General features: G+C 38.4%; 1 protein-coding gene across 1 annotated transcript; it reads right to left on the bottom strand.

The window, feature by feature from the left end:
• Positions 1-1295: 1295 nt before the first annotated feature.
• Positions 1296-14555, bottom strand: LOC144661038 (polycystin family receptor for egg jelly-like). Its single transcript, XM_078521750.1, is given in 13 exon segments — positions 1296-2935; positions 3092-3260; positions 4382-5635; positions 6847-7083; positions 7487-7623; positions 7626-8220; positions 8767-9015; positions 9597-9782; positions 10602-10727; positions 11235-11411; positions 11549-12152; positions 13628-14036; positions 14457-14555. Coding segments are annotated over 13 exon segments (5859 nt in total). The 5' UTR covers positions 14533-14555.
• Between the last annotated feature and the right edge of the window lie 9034 nt (positions 14556-23589).

Below are 23589 nucleotides of genomic sequence, written 5' to 3'. Positions count from 1 at the left end.
CTTGGTTTTTCCAAACCTTAAATGCTTATACCCTGCATCATATTAATCCCCTATAAGCATCTGTCTTTTTTTTTATTTTTTTTATTTTTTTTTTTATTATTATTGCAACACACACACACCAAAAAAATACATCACAAAAAAGTAAACAATACAGCTACTTACAGACCAATTGCATACAAAACTTAAGATAAAATAACTTACACTTATTTTACACTTGTCATGTAATATATACAAAGTAATACAAAGACAAATAAAGGGAAATATACGCAGGAAATAAAGTAATATGAGGGCTATGCATTAGATTAATATTTGAACATATTACAACTTTGTTATTATTCTTAATTTTTTTTTTTTTTTTTTTTTTTTTTTTTTGTGCGAGCAAAGTTATCTATTTTTTATTAATTGTGCAATAAGATACCCGGAGAAAGTTATTCAGTCATTGTTTGAAAATGAGAGCAGTTTTCTAATTTCCATTGAACAGTGACTTTACTCACGAATTCATTGACAGAGAGTTTTTTCTCAAGACATTTAGAAGCATAGATATATTGTTTGGCCAAGATGATGAGGAAGTCTAATCTGCGCTTTATGGGACTGGAAAGCCCTTCAGACAGATGCGATATGTCATGAAGAGCAATTTGTTTATTGGATAAAATGATCGCGGTATCTTGACAATGATTAAACCAAGATAAAATTTGTGAATAAAAGATTGCAGAATCATTACAGTCAATAAAGGTATGTTCAATTGAGTCCGAACTAGAACAAAAAAGACATTTGTCATCGTTGGCTAGATGGTAACGTTTGAGTTCTTTCTTCGTAACAGTTATTCTATGCAAGAAACGAAAACCGAATTGACGCAGTTTGTTATCTTTAGTTGATCGGTATATTGCTTGAAACTTTTCACTCCAGTTAGTAAAATTTTCAGGAAATCTTTCCTGCCACTTTTGTACACTACTTGGAATAATAAAACTGTGATTGGTTACTAGTTGGTAATAATTTTTGCAGCGTGCTACAGCTAGGTTAATCGAGGTTTCAGTTGAGGAGATGAAAAAGAAAGAATTTTCTTCTATTATTCATCTCCTATAAGCATCTGTCATTATCCCTGCACCGCCTCGGTAAAGGGCGGGAAACAGGGAACGCGGGGGTTGATGGTCACAACCAGCCTTTTCCCGCCCTGGCGCACCGCGCACTGACCAAGGAGGGAAACCTGGGGTTGAGCGAGGCAGATATTCTATTTCTTAATCTTCCAACTTCTTTGACCTCTTCTTTCATTGATGCAGTAATAAAGGCAAAAAGGTTCAAGCAAGTGATTCATTCACAGTTCCCGGTGACGAATTTGGGGAAACATACACGTTCATTTTGTGACATAATAAGTCAAAGTTCTCTTCTTCTTCGGAATATCCCTGGAGTATATTATCCAAGCGCTGGAACAGGACTTGCTCGGTCTTCTGTAATCTGCGTAGTTGATGTTTAGTTACATCCGCAGCGAAGCGTACTTTCTTTTCCTTCTTATTACAGCTAAGGTATCTAATAATATTGCTTGGCTTGTCATTTCCTGATCCTTGGATCATTTGTTCCCTAGAGGCTTTTATGGCTTGGCTTATTAGATCAAAGTTAATCGTCGCACTGTTCTTGGTATTGCTTTCAGGAGTTGTGTCGTTTGTTTTGCTGTTTCGCTTGACTTTTAATTGTCTTATACTATTACTAATCGCATCAAAAAAATTCTTTCTTTTTCTTGTACTTTTCCAATCGCATTCATCCACAAGGCCGTGCAGTTCATTTTCCCTCACGGCGTCCTTTGCTTCTAGCAGGGAGTCATTTACTATAACAATGAAGAAGTTCATTGACAATACCGTAATGCTGACAAGAATCATGGCGGAAAAGATCCTACCAAAAGTCTCGTTTGTTTCTGCCAACTCGTTTATGGGTCGTGACTTGACTCGACCCAAAGTTAGCTCAAGCTGAAAATATGCTCCTCTTAAAACCGACGAGTAGCGCTCAGATCCAGTTCCGAAGATCAGAATACCAAAATGTAAGAAAGCCACGAAGGGATTTAACAAGACAACACTGAACGATAAAAGATGCCGCGCAGATATCTTCAGTGTCTTGCAAAAAACTGCAACATGACTGTTAAAGCGAATATACCGCAAGAGTTTTACAGTGACGATAAATGTTAGAATTCCCAGTACAGTATTCTCGGCTTCCTTCCAAACGATAGCTTCTTGGAAGCTTACATTCACGAAAACATTTTTTTGCAATTTCCTTATCACTGAAGTGATTCTGTCCGACTGAACGATATACATGACCACAGCTAGCACTGAAAAAACTACTTGGAATATTTCTACCCAGTTCCAAAAGGATTTGAAATACCGAGACCGTTGCTTGTAAAGTTTGTACCATTCTCTCCCGAGATACAGTACTACGAATACGATGAATAAAAGTACACAGATTAAATAAAATTGACGTGAGGCGGTTTCCGTGGAGTACAAAGAGAGAACATCAGTTCTCGTGAAAGGTGCACTATATCCGGAGGCTTCAACTTCGTAGAAATATGTTCCAAATCCTAAAATATTTACTGACGGATTGAACGTGGCAAATTCCAATATAACAGCTCTAGATTTTCTGTCCAACCAGTCATTGTTTTGTAAGTTTTTAATTATGCTGAAAGCTGTTGAATTCTCGTACCCCAAGTCTGCCACGAAGCCTCCCCCGGAGTAAAGTGAAAACTGTCCCCACTTTGGAACGGTATCAGTCTCCCCAGCTTTCTGGTATCGCCACGGCTTCGGGCAAAATCGGAGTAACTCGTCACGGCTCGTTACGTTGCCGGGGGGCTTCCACCCTGGTTGATTGTAGGCTGTCCTCTCTTCGTTACTTTCCGAGTAACCGTCGTAACAAACCGGAAACATCTTTTTCATATGATCCATGACGTTACAAGATGCTGAAATTTCAGTTCAAAAAATGCTATTAGATTTTGAAAGCATAAAGAGGATTGGTTAAAGTGTGGAAATTTTTCTGTAATTAGTCTATGCTTTATCTCCTTGTTTTAATGTAACTGTAAGTAAACCTGATTTTGTTAAAGGAGAGAAAAACTTACTGGGTTTAACTCTCAGCTGTCTTGCTCGAGCCATTCCAACCAGAACAGAGCGCTTGTTGCCAATGTAAACGGTTTGATTTTCTTCTTGTCCGTTGTACCATCTACCAGCAAACACACCCGGGACAAAAACATTATTCATCCAGCTCCAGTACTTTGTGTTGTTCACGACCTGACATGGAATATGAAGAGAGAAAATGGTGTGGTGTAAATATATGGTTGTTATTGAAGGCGTCAGCCACGATTGTGCGCATGCGCATCAGATTTCTTTAATTGGTGGGTTATAATTTAGAATAGCCGTACGTCAATAAAAACGATTATTTCGTTTGTAGAATAACCCAAGCCGTGGATTATTTAGCGTTTTCTGAGGTGTACAGCTGCTTTTTGCTTCATCCAAGTGGTGTTCTTTCGGAACCCGGCTACTATAATTTCCCACACTGAGAGAGAGAGAGGGAGCGCCCGAGACTCCCGACTCCAGGAATTTCCTTCTTACGTGATAACTCGTCTTCTTCGCACGTTTGACGTCTGATTTCACCACCACCGGCCGCCATTTTTGCTTGTTGCTTTAAAAAAGCTGCGATGCAAAGAGAAATTGATGTCTTATTCCGGTTTTTGGCCGTTATTACAATATAATTAAGTTCAATCATGCGCACCCTAAATTACAAAAAAAGGAGCAGGTTTGTAAATTATTGAAGAAGCATCAAAACTTCTTTTGGCCATGACAACAAATGCAGACAAACATTGATTTTAATTTTGTAATTTTAAGTTTTAATTTTTAGTTTTGTTGTTTAAAACCAAAAATATAATTAGCCAATCAATACTGTTCAAATTAAGATGCTCGAATATTTTGAGCCCGGAGGGGAGGCTTTATTAGCTTCCCCCTCACTCCTTTTTTGAATTGACCAGGCACAGAGCTCACCAAATGGAAATTGGCTAGTCAGTTAGAGCGTTTTTCACTTTAGTATCGAAAGTAATTCGAGTTTGGTTTGTTTTTGCATTACTACGCTAAGTAATTGGCTTACAAAACGCTTGCCACATTCTCAACCAATCATAAGTAAACCAAAACCCATCGTGATTTGCTGACACACGTTTTTCAGCGCTTCATCATAGCTACAATTCATAGCTACATGCATTTACTTTGAGTTCTGATTGGTGCAATGGATTTTCTGAGTTCTTTATGATTGGCCACAGTGATTATTTCTTTTGGTTTTGAATTTACGACACTCAATCGAAAATCGCCCTGACAGTTAATCCAAACCTAGCTAAACCTGTTCAGTTGTAGTCTGCACTCACCTTGTCAAATTCTGGTAGCCCATCTCGGATAGACTTTGTCATCAGGTATCGATGGTCATTTCTGCTACCATAGCACACCACCATCAGCAGGAAAACGAAGATAAGGTAAACGAAAAGTTCCACGAAAAACCGCGACACGTTTTGTTTTCTGGCTTGACGTTTTCTCATCTCTTCCACATCGGATAACTTCATTGTCCACAATCTGCGCTGTGAAGAACTCTGTTTAACTTCTTCCTCAAGGCTTTCATTTCCTTTATGTCCACTCTTCTTCCATTTGAGAATGGCTGCCACAAAAACAGCTATGAAGAATACTTTGACAGGTTCTTTAATGATCACATCCTGAGTAAATGATATGAACATTGACGATAACCACTGCTCGCTGATGCTCTTTCCCCACATCAAACTGTAGAAAATGGAAAACGTTGCAGAAACAGCACAAGAACAAACGAAGAGGAACCAGGCGAGATAAGTGAACCACTTAGCTTTAGAACAACACAGATTTTCACTCGCAGAATTTTCAGCTCCTTTTTGAAACAAGAAGGTTATAAAGATGTTAACCGGTGCGACAATAAGCGCGCTTTCAATACCAATGACCACTTGCCTCCACGAGAATTTCAGCGGTCCTATCTGAATGACTTGCTCGGATTTGCCATCTAACTCATAGAACATCGCGTTGACGAGCATTAGTGTTAGCAACACTGAAAGGCAGCACGACGCCCGCTGTACTCTTGTAAAGCGGCTTCTCCTTGGCTTTGCTACAACTGAAACCCAAATGTGTGTTTCTGTGAGGCCCTTCCACCACCGTTTTACAACTTCATGGCTGAAATGCAATTGATTTGGCGCTTGCTCGATCACTCGCTCAATTCGACCGTCTTCTCGCTCGAGGGCAAGCCATTGGCTTACGGTAAATGACGACGATCGTTTTTCTTGTTTTTCCACAAAAACGATTTCTTCTAGAAACCAGGAAGGGCTGTCGCCCGAGTTATCATGGCCAATCCGAACTCCCCGAATCGCACCGAGCGGATTATCAACTCTTATTACAAAGACATCCGTGTTTCCCCGAGAAAAGACAAATTTATCCACTTCAGATTCCTCTGAGCTGAGCAAAATTAGTCCAGAGCTTTCATCAGTGCCGTATATCTCCATAGCAACCTTAGCTGTTGTTCCTGAATTTCTCCACACGCCAGTTGTGATTATTATCTCATATTCGTGTAAGTTGTTTGATGTGGCTGGTAATTGCACTGGCAAACCATTCTAGAAATCAATGAATACGACATTTAGTAAGTATTATTAGTTAACAAGGCGTTTTAATCATTTCAACATCCCCAGCTAAGGTAAGCGTCAACTAATTCCCTTACCGACTTCTTTGTCACTGGACCGTTTCAGTGAACACATCGATATCTCTGTTCTGTGGGAGGCTTCGAGCCCCCGCTACCAAGGAGGCGGATTCCCCGTTGCTGAACACTTCAACCTTCCCGGCCACAACAGTAATGTGAGAGTGTCTGTTGTAAACCAGGTGAAGGGCGGGACAGCAAGAAGAAAGGAAAGGCAGTTTATCTTCAAGTTTGGGACACTTGCCCATGGGGGGCTTGAGCATGGATTTCAAGTTTGATTGATTGATTGATTGATTTTGCATGCGCAACCTTTCTATAGCAACTGCGCCATATGACACTCGCGGAAAATAACGTTTGATTCTCGCCTAACGGTTTTGAGCACAGTTTATGACTCACGAAGTGGTTATTCCCGAAACGTTCCGCAAAATATGTATAAGATCTAAACACTTTTGAAGAAACTTCTTTTTAATGATTTACTACGATATACGTGTCTAATAGCCCGCAGTAGCAATACACATAGACATATGCATCAACTACGGGTGAGAAAACGAAGGCCGGTGCTGCGAGCAATGCATACTCAACTTAACTAGCCTGTGGTTTAGGAGTATTATAGACGAGCAAGCGCTACAATAGAAAAAGAGACAGGAACTTGGGGCGAGTGGAAAACGAAAAAGGGAGTGGGAAAGGAGGGAAAATTAAACAATTTTTCATAAAATTTGATTTCAAGAATATCAACAGTCTGTGTTTTAAAAGATACTGACCGAAAAAAAAAAGAGTGAACCAAAATAACTAAAGCACTCAAGGTATTTTTCGATAAGCTGTAAAGAATTCAGTCACACGTCTGCCTGAAATTCAAGTTAAAATTTATGGAGAAATGTCATAAAATGAAACGCGGATTATTTCACTTTTTCACTCAATTCACAAACTTGGGACTGCAAAATATTTTGCTACATATCAAGAGAAAATAAACGAACGTAATAAATGAACTTTGCAGAAATCAGAAATCAACTTTTGCAGGACTTACTGAATACCTCGCGCCATGTTGTCCCATTATCATAATGGCGAATTTTACAGTGTAACCTTCCACTAATTTGATACCGCAATATGGTTAAATTTATTACCGATACTTACATTTCTAACGTCCAATTTATCCTCCTTTCTGACGATGACAAGCACCATAAAATAGCACAGGAGAACTACAGCGACCGTCACAACAACTGCAACATTTCCAGTCTCTTCAAGATTTTTGAATTCGACCAGGACTTTATCAAAATCGATCGGATTCGGTTTAACTAACAGACTTCCCCCAAATGACGTCAGGTGGTTACAAGAACAGTTGATAGATCCGTTCAGTGTTGCTGATAACACCTGCAAGTATAAATTAACACAAAAATAATTAAATTGTAATAATTTAGACAAAGTTATTCGTCTAAGTTGTCGTTTGTAACCCGAAGAAAATAATTACCTCATTCCGGTTGGTTCAGAGCAGACAACTTTATCATTAATTTGTAGAAAATCAGCGTGCTCCGTTAAAAGTCCACGAATCTGATTGGTTCTCCCATTCTATTTTAAAATAATGGAGAAAAACTCGGACTCGTAGTTTATTGGTTAGTTGTCACTCGAGTTCAACAACCTATAGCTCAGACAATTGCCGAAGATCGCTTAAGGTCTTTCGAAAATTTTGAAGATCACCCGAAGGCTTCCGAAGATTACTAGATCGCAGAGAAACAAATGGACTAGAATTTGATCGATGAAAGTTTGCAAGACTTACTTGACAGCCGTCTGTTAACCACTTTTTTCGCTTCTCTGACCAATACACACAGCTCCCCAGGGCTACCCTCAGAGTATAGTTCTGATCAGTCTCAGGATCATATGCTGGCACCACAGTTACATTCTTGCTCTGAGGGGGGTGGGAGGAGGATCCTTGACTTCGACGCATGAGCGTTTTTCTCGTCTTTGTCCAAAACACGATCTTTTCGTTCTTTTGTGGGAGTTTTTCACACTTCTGTTATAGCTTTTTACTCCAAGGAAGTACTTTCCAGGTCGCTCGGCAGGAATTTTTATTGGTAAAAACGGATTGAACGAACACTCAGTTTTACCATCCTTTTTGCCATGCGCACTTCGTGTCCAAACGCACCTTCCATTGCTGGAGACTGTAGCATTGAGGTCATGCTCTCGGGTGGTTGGCCGCTGACCATATCGCATGTAAACAAACAGATTTATACTTGCCGCATTAGGCGTGATTTCCAGTATTATCAGGGTGTCTTGGTATTCGACATCTATCTCGTGAAAACGTAAGTTGTCATTATTGGTGAAATACTGCGGGCTTTCTAAGGAGAGCGTCTGAGTTTTCAATGGCGGTATCACGATGATGACGCTGTTTGAGAGATTTGCTACTTTGATCAGCTTGCGTGTTTCGTCTTTTAAATCCAGAGCTAAGACAACCGAGTTGACTCGTTGTTTAGTACTGTCCCAGGTGAATGGGTTGAACGGGATCGACAGCATCTGCCATAAGAATAAAAACAAGACATTTAGCTAACCTTAAATTTAGCTAAACATGAAGCCGACCCAAATGGTGGCCTTTTTCGCTATCTTTGGTGTGTCCGGCTTGCTAAATTCAAATATAGGCCATGCAGGCTGCAGTGCAAAACCAATATTCTCCAAGGTGGCACAGAATAACTTTAGACGGCAAGTTGAGTGCGTGCAAGGCAGACACGTGATTGTTATGTTTTACCGAGTGAGAAGTACCGCTTGCTTGTTGTGTATCGAGGATTTTTTGTTTTTCAAAACTGGAGCCGCCAGGGAATAAAGTTCTCCAAACCTCACAAATAAAGAAATTCCATGTGGTGGTCGAGAAAGATTCCAGGAGCACTTACGTTTCTTCATAAGATCTTTTTGTTCGCTCTGAGCAATATCAACAACATTTGACATGCTTTGTCCTTTCTTTGTCAGCTTTGTTTTCTCAAAAATTTAGTTTCGATGGAAAACAACAAAACTATTCTTTTTCCTCGGGACCAGTCATTAAATGTTAGTAGTTATCCCTGTCCATACCTGAGTACCAACAAAACTAGTTCCCGAAATTCTGGATATGAACGCCTTCTCGTCAGCTGGTAAAACAAATCTACCATCTCCTCCTCCAATCTTTAATCCAGCAAGTTTATCTGGGCTGTGGCGTCCTAAGGTCATGGTCAATTCTCTCATCTCAATCGATATCACTTTTTCTTCCGGGACTCTTAAAGCTAGTACTGCGTCTCCAACTAAGCTAATGGTTTCCATCGAAGTCGTGACTAAACTTTTACCCTGTAAAAATAATAAAAATCAGAAATAGACCTAGTTAGACCAGATTTATAAATCCAACACCAAAGTATACGAATCACATCTGGCTTATCACAACTCAACTAAGGCAGTGAAAAAAACAACAACAGAACTTTGGTGAGGAAAAAAAAGTAATCGGCAGAAGCCAAGTCACAACTGGCCTTATTTGGTTTGCCTCATCAGTAACCTGACTGAATTTATGGTGTTTCCAAGACAATAATAACAATAACAGTATTTTGGTAGGTTGCTCATCTCACCAGTAGTAGTTTTCAGGGTGGTCCTACAACCTAAAAATGTCTTACAAAATATGAAAAGCTAAAGTTACACTTAAAAAGATATGTCTAAAAATAAATTAAAAATATAAGATAAAAAGTACTTGGTAGGCTGTTGATTTTTTTTTTAAAAAAAACCCTTAATTTAAATTAGGTGATTGTCTCCAGCGAAGTTGTTCCAGTTGCTGACCTCGTGGAAAATAAAGCGCCGTTTTCCCCAATTGGTGCGTGCATGTAACGGATGCATCAGTGGTGTGTATGACTTTGGTAGTTAAGACATTTTGACACTAATACCTGTTCTCGAAGACCTGAGCCCAAATGTCCTGATGCCATAACTGCTCCTGCCTTGAGAACACTGTTAAGACACGAGCCCAAGTTTTCTGCAGAATGGGTAACCAGCGGTATGTCTACCACATCTTTCGATTGCGCGGTACTCCATAAGAGTGACGCCATTTCATCAATGGCAGATAACGACGATACCTATGAAGTCGAAGCAGAGACAGTAAAATAATGCTTTTTTTTATCTCGTATAAGTAGCGATTTAGTAAAACACTTTACAATAAAAATTTGCGATAATACATTCGCTAAAAACATTATAAACTCCGTTTAAAAAATTCTAAAAAGACCACGACGTTTCGACGTTCAAATTTGGTCGCAGTTTCTTTATAAATAGCATCTCGTAAATGAGACAGCCAAATTTTCCTTTTTTTTTTATTAATTAGTATCAGTATGACCATAGATTAGTATAGTGTGTGACCATGTAGTGTGATCATAAAAAATGCGAATCCCGTCTACAAGAAAGTGTGATCGTTGTATTTTCCTCAGATTCTTTTCTGGGCTTTTGTAGGAAGGGGGCGAAGTTTATTGCTAAAAACACCATGTCACAATCATTTAAAAAGCCTCAGCCTGTTGCAAACTAGTTCGGATCATCCTTAGAATATGAAAATACTCTTTTGACTGAATCCATGGTTGTCATCAGGGTTTTGCTCAGCAACATCATAATTTCTCATGGCTTAAATTTTTTAGAGCTTATGCCACCTTTAACTCGGCAATTGTGCCTCAAATAGGAAGAGTTACGGTAAATAGGACCCCATACTACGTGGTACTAAACGTCTATAAACAATATCATGCAGTGGACCAGAAATGAACACCTTTATAATAATATCATATGCTTCTGATTAATTGCATGTCTGCCGGATAGGGGTCCGAGACAAACGTTTAGTGACACTTCCTCTTGCTTCCTCACCTCTGCTCCAACCCCACCCACCCTCGCCGCCTTTATACTCAATATTTACTCACCATTGACTTGGTAGACACTGTTTCTGTTTTCTGAAGTGCTGAGCAAATCACGGAAGAGCTTTGCAAAAGGTCTGGAAGACTCTTCACTGGCAATGAGACAATGCTGCTGATGATGAAGTCTTGAATCTGTAGACATGAGGTGATTAAGTCTGTCAGATAAGTTATGTTTTTTTTTATCTTGATTATGTATTTACTATTAGATACTGGGGTGCATCGCTAACATGGTGCCTTGGATGCTTTTTGCTCCCCCCTCTAGTTTCTGTTAGTTTTCGATTTTCTTACTCCGGTGGAGTAATTTTGTAATTTGTAACTGCAGATATTTTTGTTTGGTGATTTCAGTATCAAGACAGCTAATTGTTTGGCAAGTTGAATGCTTTTCCTTAGGCAAAATAAACAGAGATTCATTATCCACAGAACTTAAACTTTCATTTAAGGAAACCTCACATATAGTTACTGTTCCAAGTTGGTCAGTAAATTGAATGTAAAAGTGAATTAATGAGGAAGATATGAACACAATAGCTAATGCACAACTGCTGTCAATGCACAATTGACTTTGAATAACTGCACAGAAAAATTTAAACTATGCTTGAAAGTATGAATCTAAAAGTTTTCTAAAACAAAGTTTAAAATTACCTTGGCTTTCTGCTGTGAATCTATTGTACTATCTTGTAGAAGTGCTTGAAGAACTGTATTTGCAATTTGTGCTGCTTTACTAAAATCCCCATCGTTAATCAGGTCATTAAACACACTGTTGTTTGCTGTAAGAATTTCGGTGATGTTTTCTGGCCTCAAGAACAGAGATGGTTTAACCTATAAAATATAAAAATTCAAATGTAATGTGACATCATGCTGTTGAATTCTGACGTCATGAAATTTGTTAACGTGGCGTCATGATTTTGCAATGTGACCCAATGGCTATGTAATGTGATGTTATAATGTCAGATTACCTGTACTGACAAATTAACCGCTGGAGCAGAAGCACCGTATGCGTCAGTCACTGTGACGATGAACCTTACAGTGTAATTGTCTGACATTTTTCCAGGAGGCAACCAGGAGATGACGGTACTGTTCACACCACGATATAACATGCTGTACAGACCATTCTCCAGTTGATACTGAAAATAGAAAGACAGGGGGGTGCTGTCACTCGACCAGTCGCTACAGGTCAGGTTAAAATAAGTCGTCAGTGAGATGCCGCTTGACGGAGTGATGGAACATGTCCCCCCTGTAGGTGGTAATGCAGTGGAAAAATCGTAAACACTCATTCCTGGTTGATCGTCTGATGTTTTGACAAACAGTGCCAACCGATAATTCTTTCCGCCATCAAGGGAGTGCCTTTTAATAACAATGCTCCTTGAATCGAGGGGAGTATCTGTGATATGTTGTAAATCTTTTTTCTGCCAAACAATGTCGTTATTTGGAGCAGACAGATGTTGTTGGTAGAGTATCCAGTGGAAGGAGCATATCTTGGAGCATTGTGGTCCTCGGCACTGAGATTGAATGGATAGCTTAACTGACGCGCTGATTTTTGGTTTGCAATTTATTACGCACCTGAAAATCAAATGAAAATAGATATTACTTCACGTAGATTGCCAATGCAAAAATTAACAAGGCGTACTTATCATAAAATGAACAACTGATTGTTTCAGTAAGTGCGTTTTTATTTCAATTCATGTTTATTACGGTACTTAATTCTCGTGTAGGAGTTACCGTAATGATTCGATTTAGCGCCCTCCTTCCAATAAGCGCCCCCTTCCGAATAAGCGCCCCCCTTCGAATGTGTTTTTGTAAATAAGCGCCCCTATTTCAATAAGCGCCCCCATTCTTATTAGCGCCCCCATTCTATAAGCACCCCTATTTTAATAAGTGCCCCTATTGTGGATAACTGGCCCTACTGAAGTCATTGACGTCAACTAGATAAACTCCTGACCGTTCACCGTACAGTTCATGTACGTATATATTTACTGTTAAAATGAAGAATTATTTTAAAAGTAACTGAACTTTTAACAATTTCTAACTGTTACAGTTCCTGTCATTATAAGATACATTTGGTTGTTTCTCAAAAAATTAAATAAGCGCCCTCCCTTGAGGTGCCAAAAGTAAATAAGCGCCCCGGGCGCTAAATTGAATCATTACGGTATGCTTACACAGTATTGAAAACCTCTAAAAGCAAAAATTTTAAAAGTTCCAAGGAAAGCAAAAAAAAAAACAACTTAAAAGTGTTAAAACCAGTCACTTAACAATCAGACCCATAAGCATTAGTCTTGATTGTTTAAATTGTAACGTTTTTTCTTTAGTTGTTCATTCCCTGATGAAGTCAGGCTGTGCATGACGAAATATTGGAAAATATGATAATAGTTCAATCTAAACCGTACTGTCAGCCTTTCTGTTTTTTAGTTGTTCGCAATTAACATAAGCAGACTGGAGCACATTATAAATCATAGTTTGGAATTGTAGGTTCAACTTACAGCTGACTAGTTATTGCGTAGGCCCATTCTCACATGCTAGCATATAATGGAGCATAACTTTCAAATCACCAGTAGAGCTCTGTCGCATTAATTTTCAAGCATCAAACGCACGTCAATTCTTTTGAGAAATATCAGCGGTATCTACCCATTTCAAAATGCAGAGAAAACAACGGGCCTAGTTCCCAGTTATTTTGTCCCCAGAGCCTGTTTTTGGCCACTGTTTTATTTTGCTTTACACAAGGAACTCACACAAGTATATGGTGAACAACAACTATTTAATGTCCCGGATGCAGGTTATGTGACTCATTACATAACAGTCACCGAAAACGTGGACCCTGGCCAGTCTGAATTTTTGAGCATGCACAGTGTACTCATAGTCATTGTTAATTGTCAGCTGATCAAATTAAAAAAAAAAAACAACAGTAAAATTAAAAAATTTTAACCTGAAACTGGCCAAAGTCCACGTCTTGGTGCTGACGAAAAGTAAACCGTCTCTGGGACAAGATTAAATTCCCAGGCCAATGACTTGAAAGAAAACCGATTAAATGAATTCCTTACCGTTGAGATATTTCAGGTGGATCTCCTTTCAACAGGTGGATAACTTGATAAACACTCGAACTGCGATAATCTTTTGTCACCACCAGTTTAACTACATAGGTCTTATTCACAAACATATGAGCAGTGTTGAAGGTGATTACAATTCCAGAATCTTTCCCAAAATAACGGATAGTTGATTGGTTTATTCCTGTAAAGGAATTGTTCATTGTTGTCTGGAGGCCGGAATAATTGCCTTTGATCTCACCATAATGCCAGGCGAAGTTCATCCCAGAGTGATCACCTCGTCCAACATCCGGGTCATAGGAAAGAGATGCGTTCATCGTCAAGGTTTCGTTATGTCCTCGGATTACTTCGGCGCCGCCATAGATGATCGCAACAAGGTCTGGTTTTCTTTGGCAAGACTTCCCATCTAAACACCATTAAATAACAACTTTCAGTAAATGAGTATTGGAAAACCGAAAATAAATAACAAGGATGGTTAGGAATGAGGAAGATTAGGACGGATCGCGAAAAATCAACATGAAAAAATTGGCAAATGTTTTTAAAGATGCGTCGTCCATGACTTATCTCCTTTAAACATGTATGTCCCGATAAGCTCTCTCCTCCGCAGAGGTCTCTTTCGTGTTTCGTACGGGCTGGAAAATGGGGAGAGGAACGGGAAGAGGTGAAAAGTAAGCGCGCGTAGCCTGGAGAGAATCGCAACCAAAGCGCGCGGGGACGACGTCGTCCCCCGCGCTCCCCCTATTTTTCATTTTTCGTGTTTTCGCCCCCCCCCCCCCCCCCCCCGCGCGGAGGAGAGAGTCCCGATAAGTACGTTTGTTAAACCAACCTGAATATTTTGGTGTGTTGCAATAATCGGAGTCGCAGCACTCAACATCGCAGCATTCAAGTTCATTTGTCTTCATGAGCTCGTGGCAGGACTCTACTGCCTCCTTACAAGCAACACGATCAGTGCAATTCATACCAAACAGTTCCTGGGTCTTGTTCAAACGAATGTACTCCCAAAAACATCTGTCCTCATCCGATCCACAAACTGTCTGTTTACAGCTGCTGGCCGATACCTCGTCGTTGCTGCAGTTTTCGCATGATCCCAAACACTCATAACATTTGAGAAGCTTGGCTGCAAATAAAACCAAGAAGATCGAGGCAAAAAACTAGCAATTAAGCTTATGTTTTTTTAAATCACTCTAGCAAAATTTTCAATTAATTTTCGTCCTGTTAGTGAAACTAACATTTTCTTTCTGTAACCTGGCAAAAACCTGTTGATAAATCTTAGCTTAAAATGTTGAAGAATGAAAACAACTAATAATTTGGGGATGGGTGGGGAAGGGAAGGGAAATCATGCATACTCCCCGATCCAAATTGGTGAAAGCCCGCTGACGCCATACCAGTTACCTAAAAGCAGTGCTTCGTTATCGAATGTCTTAAAATCGAATACAGTAAAAACCCGCGAGTAATGAACCTATTGTTTTTCTTGTTAGTCTAAACAGGTTCTTACATTAAGAGTTAACACAAATTTAGGCTAATTAGGTTCTTAATAATTGTTCTTAATTTCTGAAGAAAAAATTTCAATGTTGTTATAGAGATTTTAGTGGTATACGGCCTTTTTCTAGTATAAAATTTGCATACTACATAGTGTCTATGTAAAAATGAAGCATTAATCATTTTATATTTTCCCAAAGTACATTTTTAATCAATTTTAGAAATTAAGAACCTGTTTCCAAATTTTAGGCTTAATAGGTTCTTGTAAAAATGGTATCTAATTTTCAAATTTCAGCCTAACAGTTTCATAAATGTTAGGTTCTTACTCGCATGTTTTTACTGTATATAATTATGAAATTTTGTATGTGTGTTTAGGATCTTTTCAGTCTCCTTGCAAGTGATATACATTTTACTTATGCTAGTTCTGAGAAATTGGAAAACATCAAGACAGTTTCCTCTAGATAGCTTGATGAGTTGCTTTATTCTAATCACCTGTCTCCCTGCAGTGTATTCAGACACTGTGAGGAGGAATCAGATCTTCAAAAAGGTTGAATTCCTACCTTGACTTACACTGCTTCCATGTAGTGAATGCGATTCAGTAGCACGTGATGGATTTTAAGACGTAAGTAACAGGGTCGTAACCAGATATACGGGATCAGGGATCACAGTCTCGGGATCGGGATTATGGACCCGGGATCTCGGGTCACAAGTCATGACATGTCATGCCACATTTTGGAGATTAGGAATCAAAATTCATGTCACGCATACTCCGTGACTCGCGCAAACACGACTTGTAAACTCAAGTGACTGCTTTTCTAAAGATTTTTTACTGTGCGGCGCCGTGCCTTTCTCGCCAAAGAACTAAAAGAGATGGTCAAACATTAACCGCACGGTTATAAACTGCTTGAAGTATTAGTTACAGTACAGTGCAGGTCTTACAGTACAGTGCAACTTAAACTTACATCTCGACATGAACTGAAACACGATTATGCATTCTTATGACAATACAGTACTGTAAATGTATTTTTGACTCATAAAATTGGGAAATGACTGTCAAATACATGATCAGCTTTTTGCAAAGATTACCTTATTATAGGAAATTAACGCGAATTTCAAAAATTCGCGTTAATCAGTAAGTCGCGTTAATTTTTGTTAACGTTTTTTTCCGCGCCATTAATTAAGTGGAGCGTTAATTTCCGCGACCTTAATTTCCGTTATTTTAATGGCCCCAATTTCTCGATACAGTCCAGACGTTCTTATCTCCTAGAAAAAAGCATTATTTCATTGGGGTGGACGCTCGAAGCGGTCAGATTCCATCGCTTAACCCATACGTTTGAGTTTAGTATCAGGAACATTGTTTCCGTCTCGGATTATACGCCTAGTGTTGAAATAAACTTGTTCCTGTTGCCTCAACAAGTGTTCTTCTTTGTGTACGTCGCGTTAATTTCCTTCATTTTGAAATGTTACCCTCTCTTTCGCGTTAATTTTCTTATTGGGAAGTAATTTTTCATTCCTTTCGCGTTAATTTAAGTCGCGTTAATTTCAAATACCTTAATTTACACAAGCGTTAATTTCCTATCATAAGTTAACTGTGCTGTGTTACACGACAAGAAGAGATGAAGGGATATATCAATGGGTATCCATTGCGAGTTGCAAGAACCGGAATTCGAGTTAAGTTCGAGTTAGCGGGGATTTCGAGTTATCCGAGTTCGAGTTTACCGAGTAAAAATGACTGAAAAGTAGGGTCAAATCCATGGAAAATGGGACTCTCTTCGAGTTTGCGGGGGAGTTTGAGTTATCCGAGTTCGCGTTACCGGGGTTCTACTGTAAAACCATGCGATTTAAACTGCAAAAAAAAAAAACGTTCATTTTGCTCAACCTTAACATTAGTTTATTCGTTACCCGCTTGCATCACTTACTTAAACTTCTTGCCTTGTCATGTCGTCAGTGTGGGTCAACTAAAGCTATCAATTTTATTGCTAAAAGTGGTTTATTTTAATCAGTGCTATTGCTTTATACTTATTTTAGATATTTATGTTACCTGACTGTGATGTTGTGCCTGTAGATGCTGAAAATAATCATAAAATTTGAATTTAATAAACTCATTAAGGCTGCTTTTCACATGATACACTGGCGATCATGCCATTGCGATAAAAATTTGAGGAAAATTGGAAACCGGGTAAATCTAGATGAAATATTATTTGGTACCGGCATTGCCTAGCTAGTCTTAATTGTCCGTGAGAAAGGACAAAATTAAAGAACATGGTGAGAGTATACAAAAGCTTAAATGTGATGATGATTTATTTTCAACGTTTTGTCTTTGTTCCTATCCTTTGGGGGTATTATATCATGTTGTAATTATATGGTAAACTGTCGCTAAGATACTTTTGTTAGTCTGTCCTCTCTCTTTAATCTGCTTTACCAACTAAAGATTGATTGATTGATTGATTGATTGATTGATTATCAACCGTGAAAATGACGTCATAAAATATTAAAAACTTAAGTGGAACAAAAAGTGGGGTGTTATGTAGGAACAATGGCTCTAAGTTGTCACGCGCCTTGATTTTGTTAAAGTGGCAGTGTTCGTGGACAAGACGATCAACATGGTCACAGGTAATTGCACAAAGATTAATGAGAAATTGCCTTTAGTTACCTAACTGAATGAAGCCAAAAAGGACGAAGAGAGTTATCGATGATTCCATTACTTTTATACCTGTACAAATAAAAATTTTAATTCAGAAAACGTTTAACACTTGCAGCACCTATGTAGCGTTGTTTGTGGTCAGGACCCTTGCTCATTAATAAATTCATTAGCCAAATTTATTGACGGGGTGCTTTCTTGTGAAGCTTTTATTCGCTACATTTTAAACATCGATTCTGCTGAAATTTACCAAAGATATTAGGGGATGACGGAATTAGATCATGATTGTCCTTTTAATGAGAAATGACCGTTTCCTGTGATGTTACAAGGTCTTTAACCGCAGACAATGCGATTTTGTGTCCAATTTTCAGCTAGAACAGCGCACCAAATGGAATGATTATATAACCTAGTGATAAATCATAACCTCTTTTGTGCTATGACAAGAAGGAAATTTTGATTTCAAAAACCGCTAGATGCATGTGTTAATAGCTTCTAAGAGAGTAAAAATGTGAAATCTAAACTTTCAAACGTGCTATCTTCGTTTTGAGAAGGACGTTTAAAAATTCGCTCTTGTCATAGCACAGTAGAGTACCGCCAAGTTTATGCTCCTCGCGAATCATTTCCTGGAAATCTATATAGGCGGAGAAAACTTGGACACAAAATTGCAGGTTTTGAGGCTTCCGAAGACCTTCCGAGTCAATGTTTACAACAATGTGTGCTATATTCAATAAACTCTGATTATAGATTATTATGGGAAAATAACACTAAACACTAAACCCCATTCAGACCCTCCTACCATTCAGCGAAATAAAATTCATCATTTAAATTACGTTTTAAGTCTTGATAACTTGAAAAGTGAGATGAAAACGTTGTTTTAACAAGAAAGGAAAACATGACTCCGGATCGAAAATAATGAAGGTTATCATTTTTTTCTTGATGTAAAAAAAAAAAATATGAAGAACCAGCTAAGATCTAATTTATTTAAACATCTATGTTTTAAAAATAAAGTATTTAGTAAAATCTTTTTACCTGTTAATTCGTAGTCTTGCAATTGGAATAAAACGCTTCGGTCTCAAATTAAATGGTAGGCCCGCGAGATAACTTCCTCTTCTGTATGTGGGCAAGAACACTGGACTAAACAGTTAACTCTGTTTAGAGTTTGAACCACCTGGCATTAAAAAACTGCCATTTAATTGACTGCTTTCTAAGTTGGCTGTCAATGACTGTCAAATGTGAACCACCAACCTAAGCAATTATTTAAAATGTTATTTCTAAAACGATAAAGATCATTTCGGTCCCGAGGTGGTGCAGAGTGACCCTTAAGAGGAACACTAATATCAAAAAACCAACACTGTTTTGGGCTGTACGTACGTCATTCAATGTCTGTGTTTGTATTGAAAATCAAATAACCCTTCGTCAAAAACGAATGAGTAGTTCACAGTTAATTAAATACGACGAGGAAAATGCCACGCGTGCAAACTGATTAAAACGTCCACTTGACGATCAAAATCATCATGAGATAGAGGAAGCTTGATTCTTATCATTTCCGAGATAATTTTGTTGCCCTCTAATAAAAAAGTGGTGAACAGGAGCAACAATTTCGTCTGTTTTAAACGTCCTGCATTCAATATCTATTACAATACATCTGTTTCAGAAGGCGCTGGATTTTAGTCTCAAACAGAGCAGTCGTGCTGCTCGGACAACTTTCTTTCCTGAAGACCAAAGATTAAACAAGAAAACCGTTTGCTTAATTTGTATAAATACACCTACGTGACGAATAATGACAGTGCGATTTTCCTAAACGACCTTTACGTAAACCTCTAAGAGAGTTATAAACGTAGTTTTTTTCCCCCTCCGTTTAAAGCTGTTTTTTGTTTCCGTTAATGGAGCTAAAGAAAATTCAGATTTTCTACAGCGGTGTGCGAGAACCTGCTTTACTTTACTTTCAATTATATAAAAATTTAAAACTTTAATTTGAAATTGTTTAAAATTAAACCACTCTCTATTTTGCTTTGTTAAATTTATTAATAATCTTACAAATATTTTATATCGTTTTATTTCTCTGGAGCCCACTGAGTTTAAAGAGTAATCGTTGCGTTGCCTAGAACCAAGACTTTTAACTGTATTGCTGAAAAAGCATCTGTTTGACTCATCTAACTATTCTGATATTCAAATGTATTTCTTATATTCCATTTAGGCTTTACAAAATTATACCGGAATAATTTTGGGAACAATAGGAACAAATTTACTAATTTTATTTTGCAAAAGCCCATATTTAACGTTTTGATCCATCTGGCCAAATATCTCGGGTTATTTTCAAAGGGCGGCGACAGTAATGGTGAAGAACAGCTCAATTTTCAGAAATTAAAAAATGTATAGCAGGTAGATTTTACGCCAATAAGGAAAATAATTATGTCAAATTTTAAATAAACTGCGGAAAAGAATGAAAAAATTTCTGGTCGGAATAAAATCTGCCAACCTACCATTCAGCGAAATAAAATTCATCATTTTTACGTTTTAAGTCTTGATAACTTGAAAACGTTGGTTTATCAAGAAAGAAAAACATGACTTCGGATCGAAAATAATGAATATTATCATTTTTTTCTTGATCTAAAAAAATTGAAAAAAACAACTAAGAACTAATTTATTAAAACATCCATGTTTTAAAAACTAAGTATTTAGTAAAATCTTTTTACCTGTTTATTTGTAGTCTTTGAATAAAACGCTTTGGTCTCAAATTAAATCAGTAGTAGGGCCGCGAGATAACTTCCCGTTCTGTATGTGGGCAAGAACACTGGACTAAACAGTTGGTTTATTAAAACATCTCTGTTTAGAGTTTGAACCACCTGGCATTAAAAAACTGCCATTTAATTGACTGCTTTCTAAGTTAGCTGTCAATGACTGTCAAATGTGAACCACCAACCTAAGCAATTATTTAAAATGTAAGATGATATTCCCGAGATGGTGCAGAGTGACCCACTAATGTCATAAAACCAACACAGGGGACCCAAACGCTGTATTAGTTATTCATAATCTTAAAATAAAAATGTTCTTATTTACCTGCGTTCCTGTGTTTTTTTTTTACCGGTTTGGGGGCGATTTGAATCAGAGCTAGGTCGGTTTACGTTGCGAGTTCGATCTAAACGGTAATCGATATGTCGCAATGTCAATACGACGCGCCTCGAGTTTCAACTGTTATTAACTCAAGTTACTAGAACCATTAACTATTAACTCTCCTCGCGGGGAGTTTCGTGTTTCACGAGAAGAGGGTGAAACTTACTATGGGCGGTCGTACAATCTGTGACTACAGTTGATGTGACCAGTCTCGCGCGTGGATATGCGCGAGGAAACACGAGCCGACAGCCGGCAGCCTTTGGCGGCGATTAACGGGACACGCTAAACACATGGTTCAAATCCATTTAATTTCAACGTTGTTCACTGGAGAGTATTTGAATTTCCAATCTGTTTCGCTCGGCTGTTTTCGAGATAAAAAGCACATTTATGTGTAAAAGCAGAACATATTTTAGCTTTTGTAAGCTTACCTTTTGCTCCCGGGCGCGACTATAGAAAGTAAATCAGTGAATAAACATTTCAATGTTACAAATTATTCAATTTAAAGTTTTGAATTTTGGGTTAACGGTTTTAAGATACTAGAAACGGATGCCGCTTCTATTTATCCTAGCTTAAACTCCGTGGAAAAACTACATCCGTAAGCGATCTTATTGCGCGTTACTAAACAGCAACCCCAGACAAAGAAAATTGCCTGGCACATTTCGAAATTTGCCGAATTTCTATGCGACGATGTTACATTTCCTCCTTCTTCCGACATTCGCCGGTCCATCCACGCGGATAACAAAGAAAAGAAAGTTTTTCGAGACCTATGAAAATACTCTTATTTAGCAATCCACACTGACTCCGCACTGACAAACAAACCTGAAATTTATCTCGCGCAAAGACCAGGGGTGCTTACCATTTGTAAGAAAAATTCGGTTGGTGCGACCGTTGCATAATGGTAAGCGATTTTCCGAATATGCCGACCAACCGGATGAGATTTCGCTTACCATTATCCTACCAGGCGTTCCATCCCGCTCACTCGATCAAGCGCCAAATTCAGTGTTGTTTTCTGTCGATATAGCTGAATATTTTGAGGTAGAAAACAAACTTTTCGATGAATAAGATGGGCTGATGCTGTTTACTGCCGTCAGCTGTTCCATGAGACGCGATTTAAACAGAATACAAAGTTATTTTGAGGTAACTGTTCCCACCTACGCACCGAGTGAATTTCGCAGTCGAGTGAAAATTGGCACGGCCGAGCTAGATCCTGTCCCGAGAAAAAATATGAACACATGAACAATTCCAACGTGGAATACCAGAGGCAGGCAGCTTTTATCTCCTGTTAAAAAAAAGTGCTGACATTTCTATGGTCGAGGTGAACATACACGTTCTAAATTGGTCACAGTAAAGACGCCATATTGTATAAAACACGACTAAAACCGCGCGAAAGTGCTAAAAAGAGCCTGGAAACGGAGGATTCGTTCAAATGGTAAGGAAATTTCCGATGTCCCGTTCCGAACGGAAAAAGTGGAGTACCTCTAGAGGTAGTCCACAATTTCCGAATGGAATTTCCGGAAAATTACCTTACCATTTGACTTCAAACCGAAATTTCCGGATTTTTTGGCTAAATGGTAAGCACCCCAGGTAATCCGCGTGGAGAGATCTGTTTTATATTTTTTGACACACCCGACTGTCAACGAAAAACAAAAGAGTCTGTCATGAAAACAAAAGAACCGCTTTGATGATGATCATACACTCTGCAATAAAATCACTTCCGGTCAAGTCAAGTGTAGTCACAGATCGGACGAAAAGTCGCATCATAAAACAACCCAAAACTAATCGGGAAATAGGGAGTCGAAACAAACAAAACAGACTTCACATGATTATTTAACTTTTATTTATCCGATCTGTAAAGTTTTGGCAGATTTTGTTGAGAAACAAGAGAATTACGATCATGACTAATACACCACACGAGTACCACGAGTAACATACGGGTAACAAACGAGTAACACACGAAACATACGGGTAACATACGAGTAACACACGGAACATACGGGTACATACGGTTACATACAGGTAACATACGAGTAACATACGGATACATACGGGTGCATACCAGTTCCTATTTCATTTCATTTCATTTTATTTTTCATTTTTATTTTATGCAACAAAAGTAAACAAAACAAAACATACGGGCAATTACGGGTACACATACGAGTATAACAATCGAATAATAATCGAAAAATTAATTATTGGTCATTAGATGTAACGTGTTTCTCCATCGCTCTCCCCTCCAAAAAGATTGCGTGACGAGCGCAAAGGACAAGGAACAAAAAAAAAATGAAAAATAAAAAAACAAAATAAAATAAAGTGAAATGAAATAGGAACTGGTATGCACCTATATGTGTCCTTAGGTTACTCGTATGTTACGGGTAAGATCGTATGTAAGTGAATTCAAGAAGTTGAGCTATTGACCTTATAACATTTCAAATTCTTGATACGTCTTCAATACGTTTTGTCCTTTGGGCTCGTCACGCAACCTTGTTGACGGGAAGGGGAGTGGGGGAGCATACTGATAAAAATGAAAAATAGAACAAAATAAAGGGAATTGAAAAAGGAACTGGTATGCACACGTATGTATTGGTATGTGACTCGTATGCATCCGTATGTTATTTGTATGTATCCGTATGTTACTAGCCTGCGAGAGCAGACGCATTTCCGGCCGTCGCTTCTCTCTGCCGAAAAATAGCGTCTGCGAAACCGAGCCAGTACTCACGAATCTTTA

Source organism: Oculina patagonica, chromosome 7 (genome assembly GCF_052425735.1).
Source record: "Oculina patagonica isolate OP01 chromosome 7, crgOcupat, whole genome shotgun sequence".
In the NCBI taxonomy this organism is placed as follows: Eukaryota; Metazoa; Cnidaria; class Anthozoa; order Scleractinia; family Oculinidae; genus Oculina; species Oculina patagonica.
The sequence above is the reverse complement of the archived record's forward strand: the minus strand, read 5'-3'. Positions and strand labels throughout refer to the sequence as shown.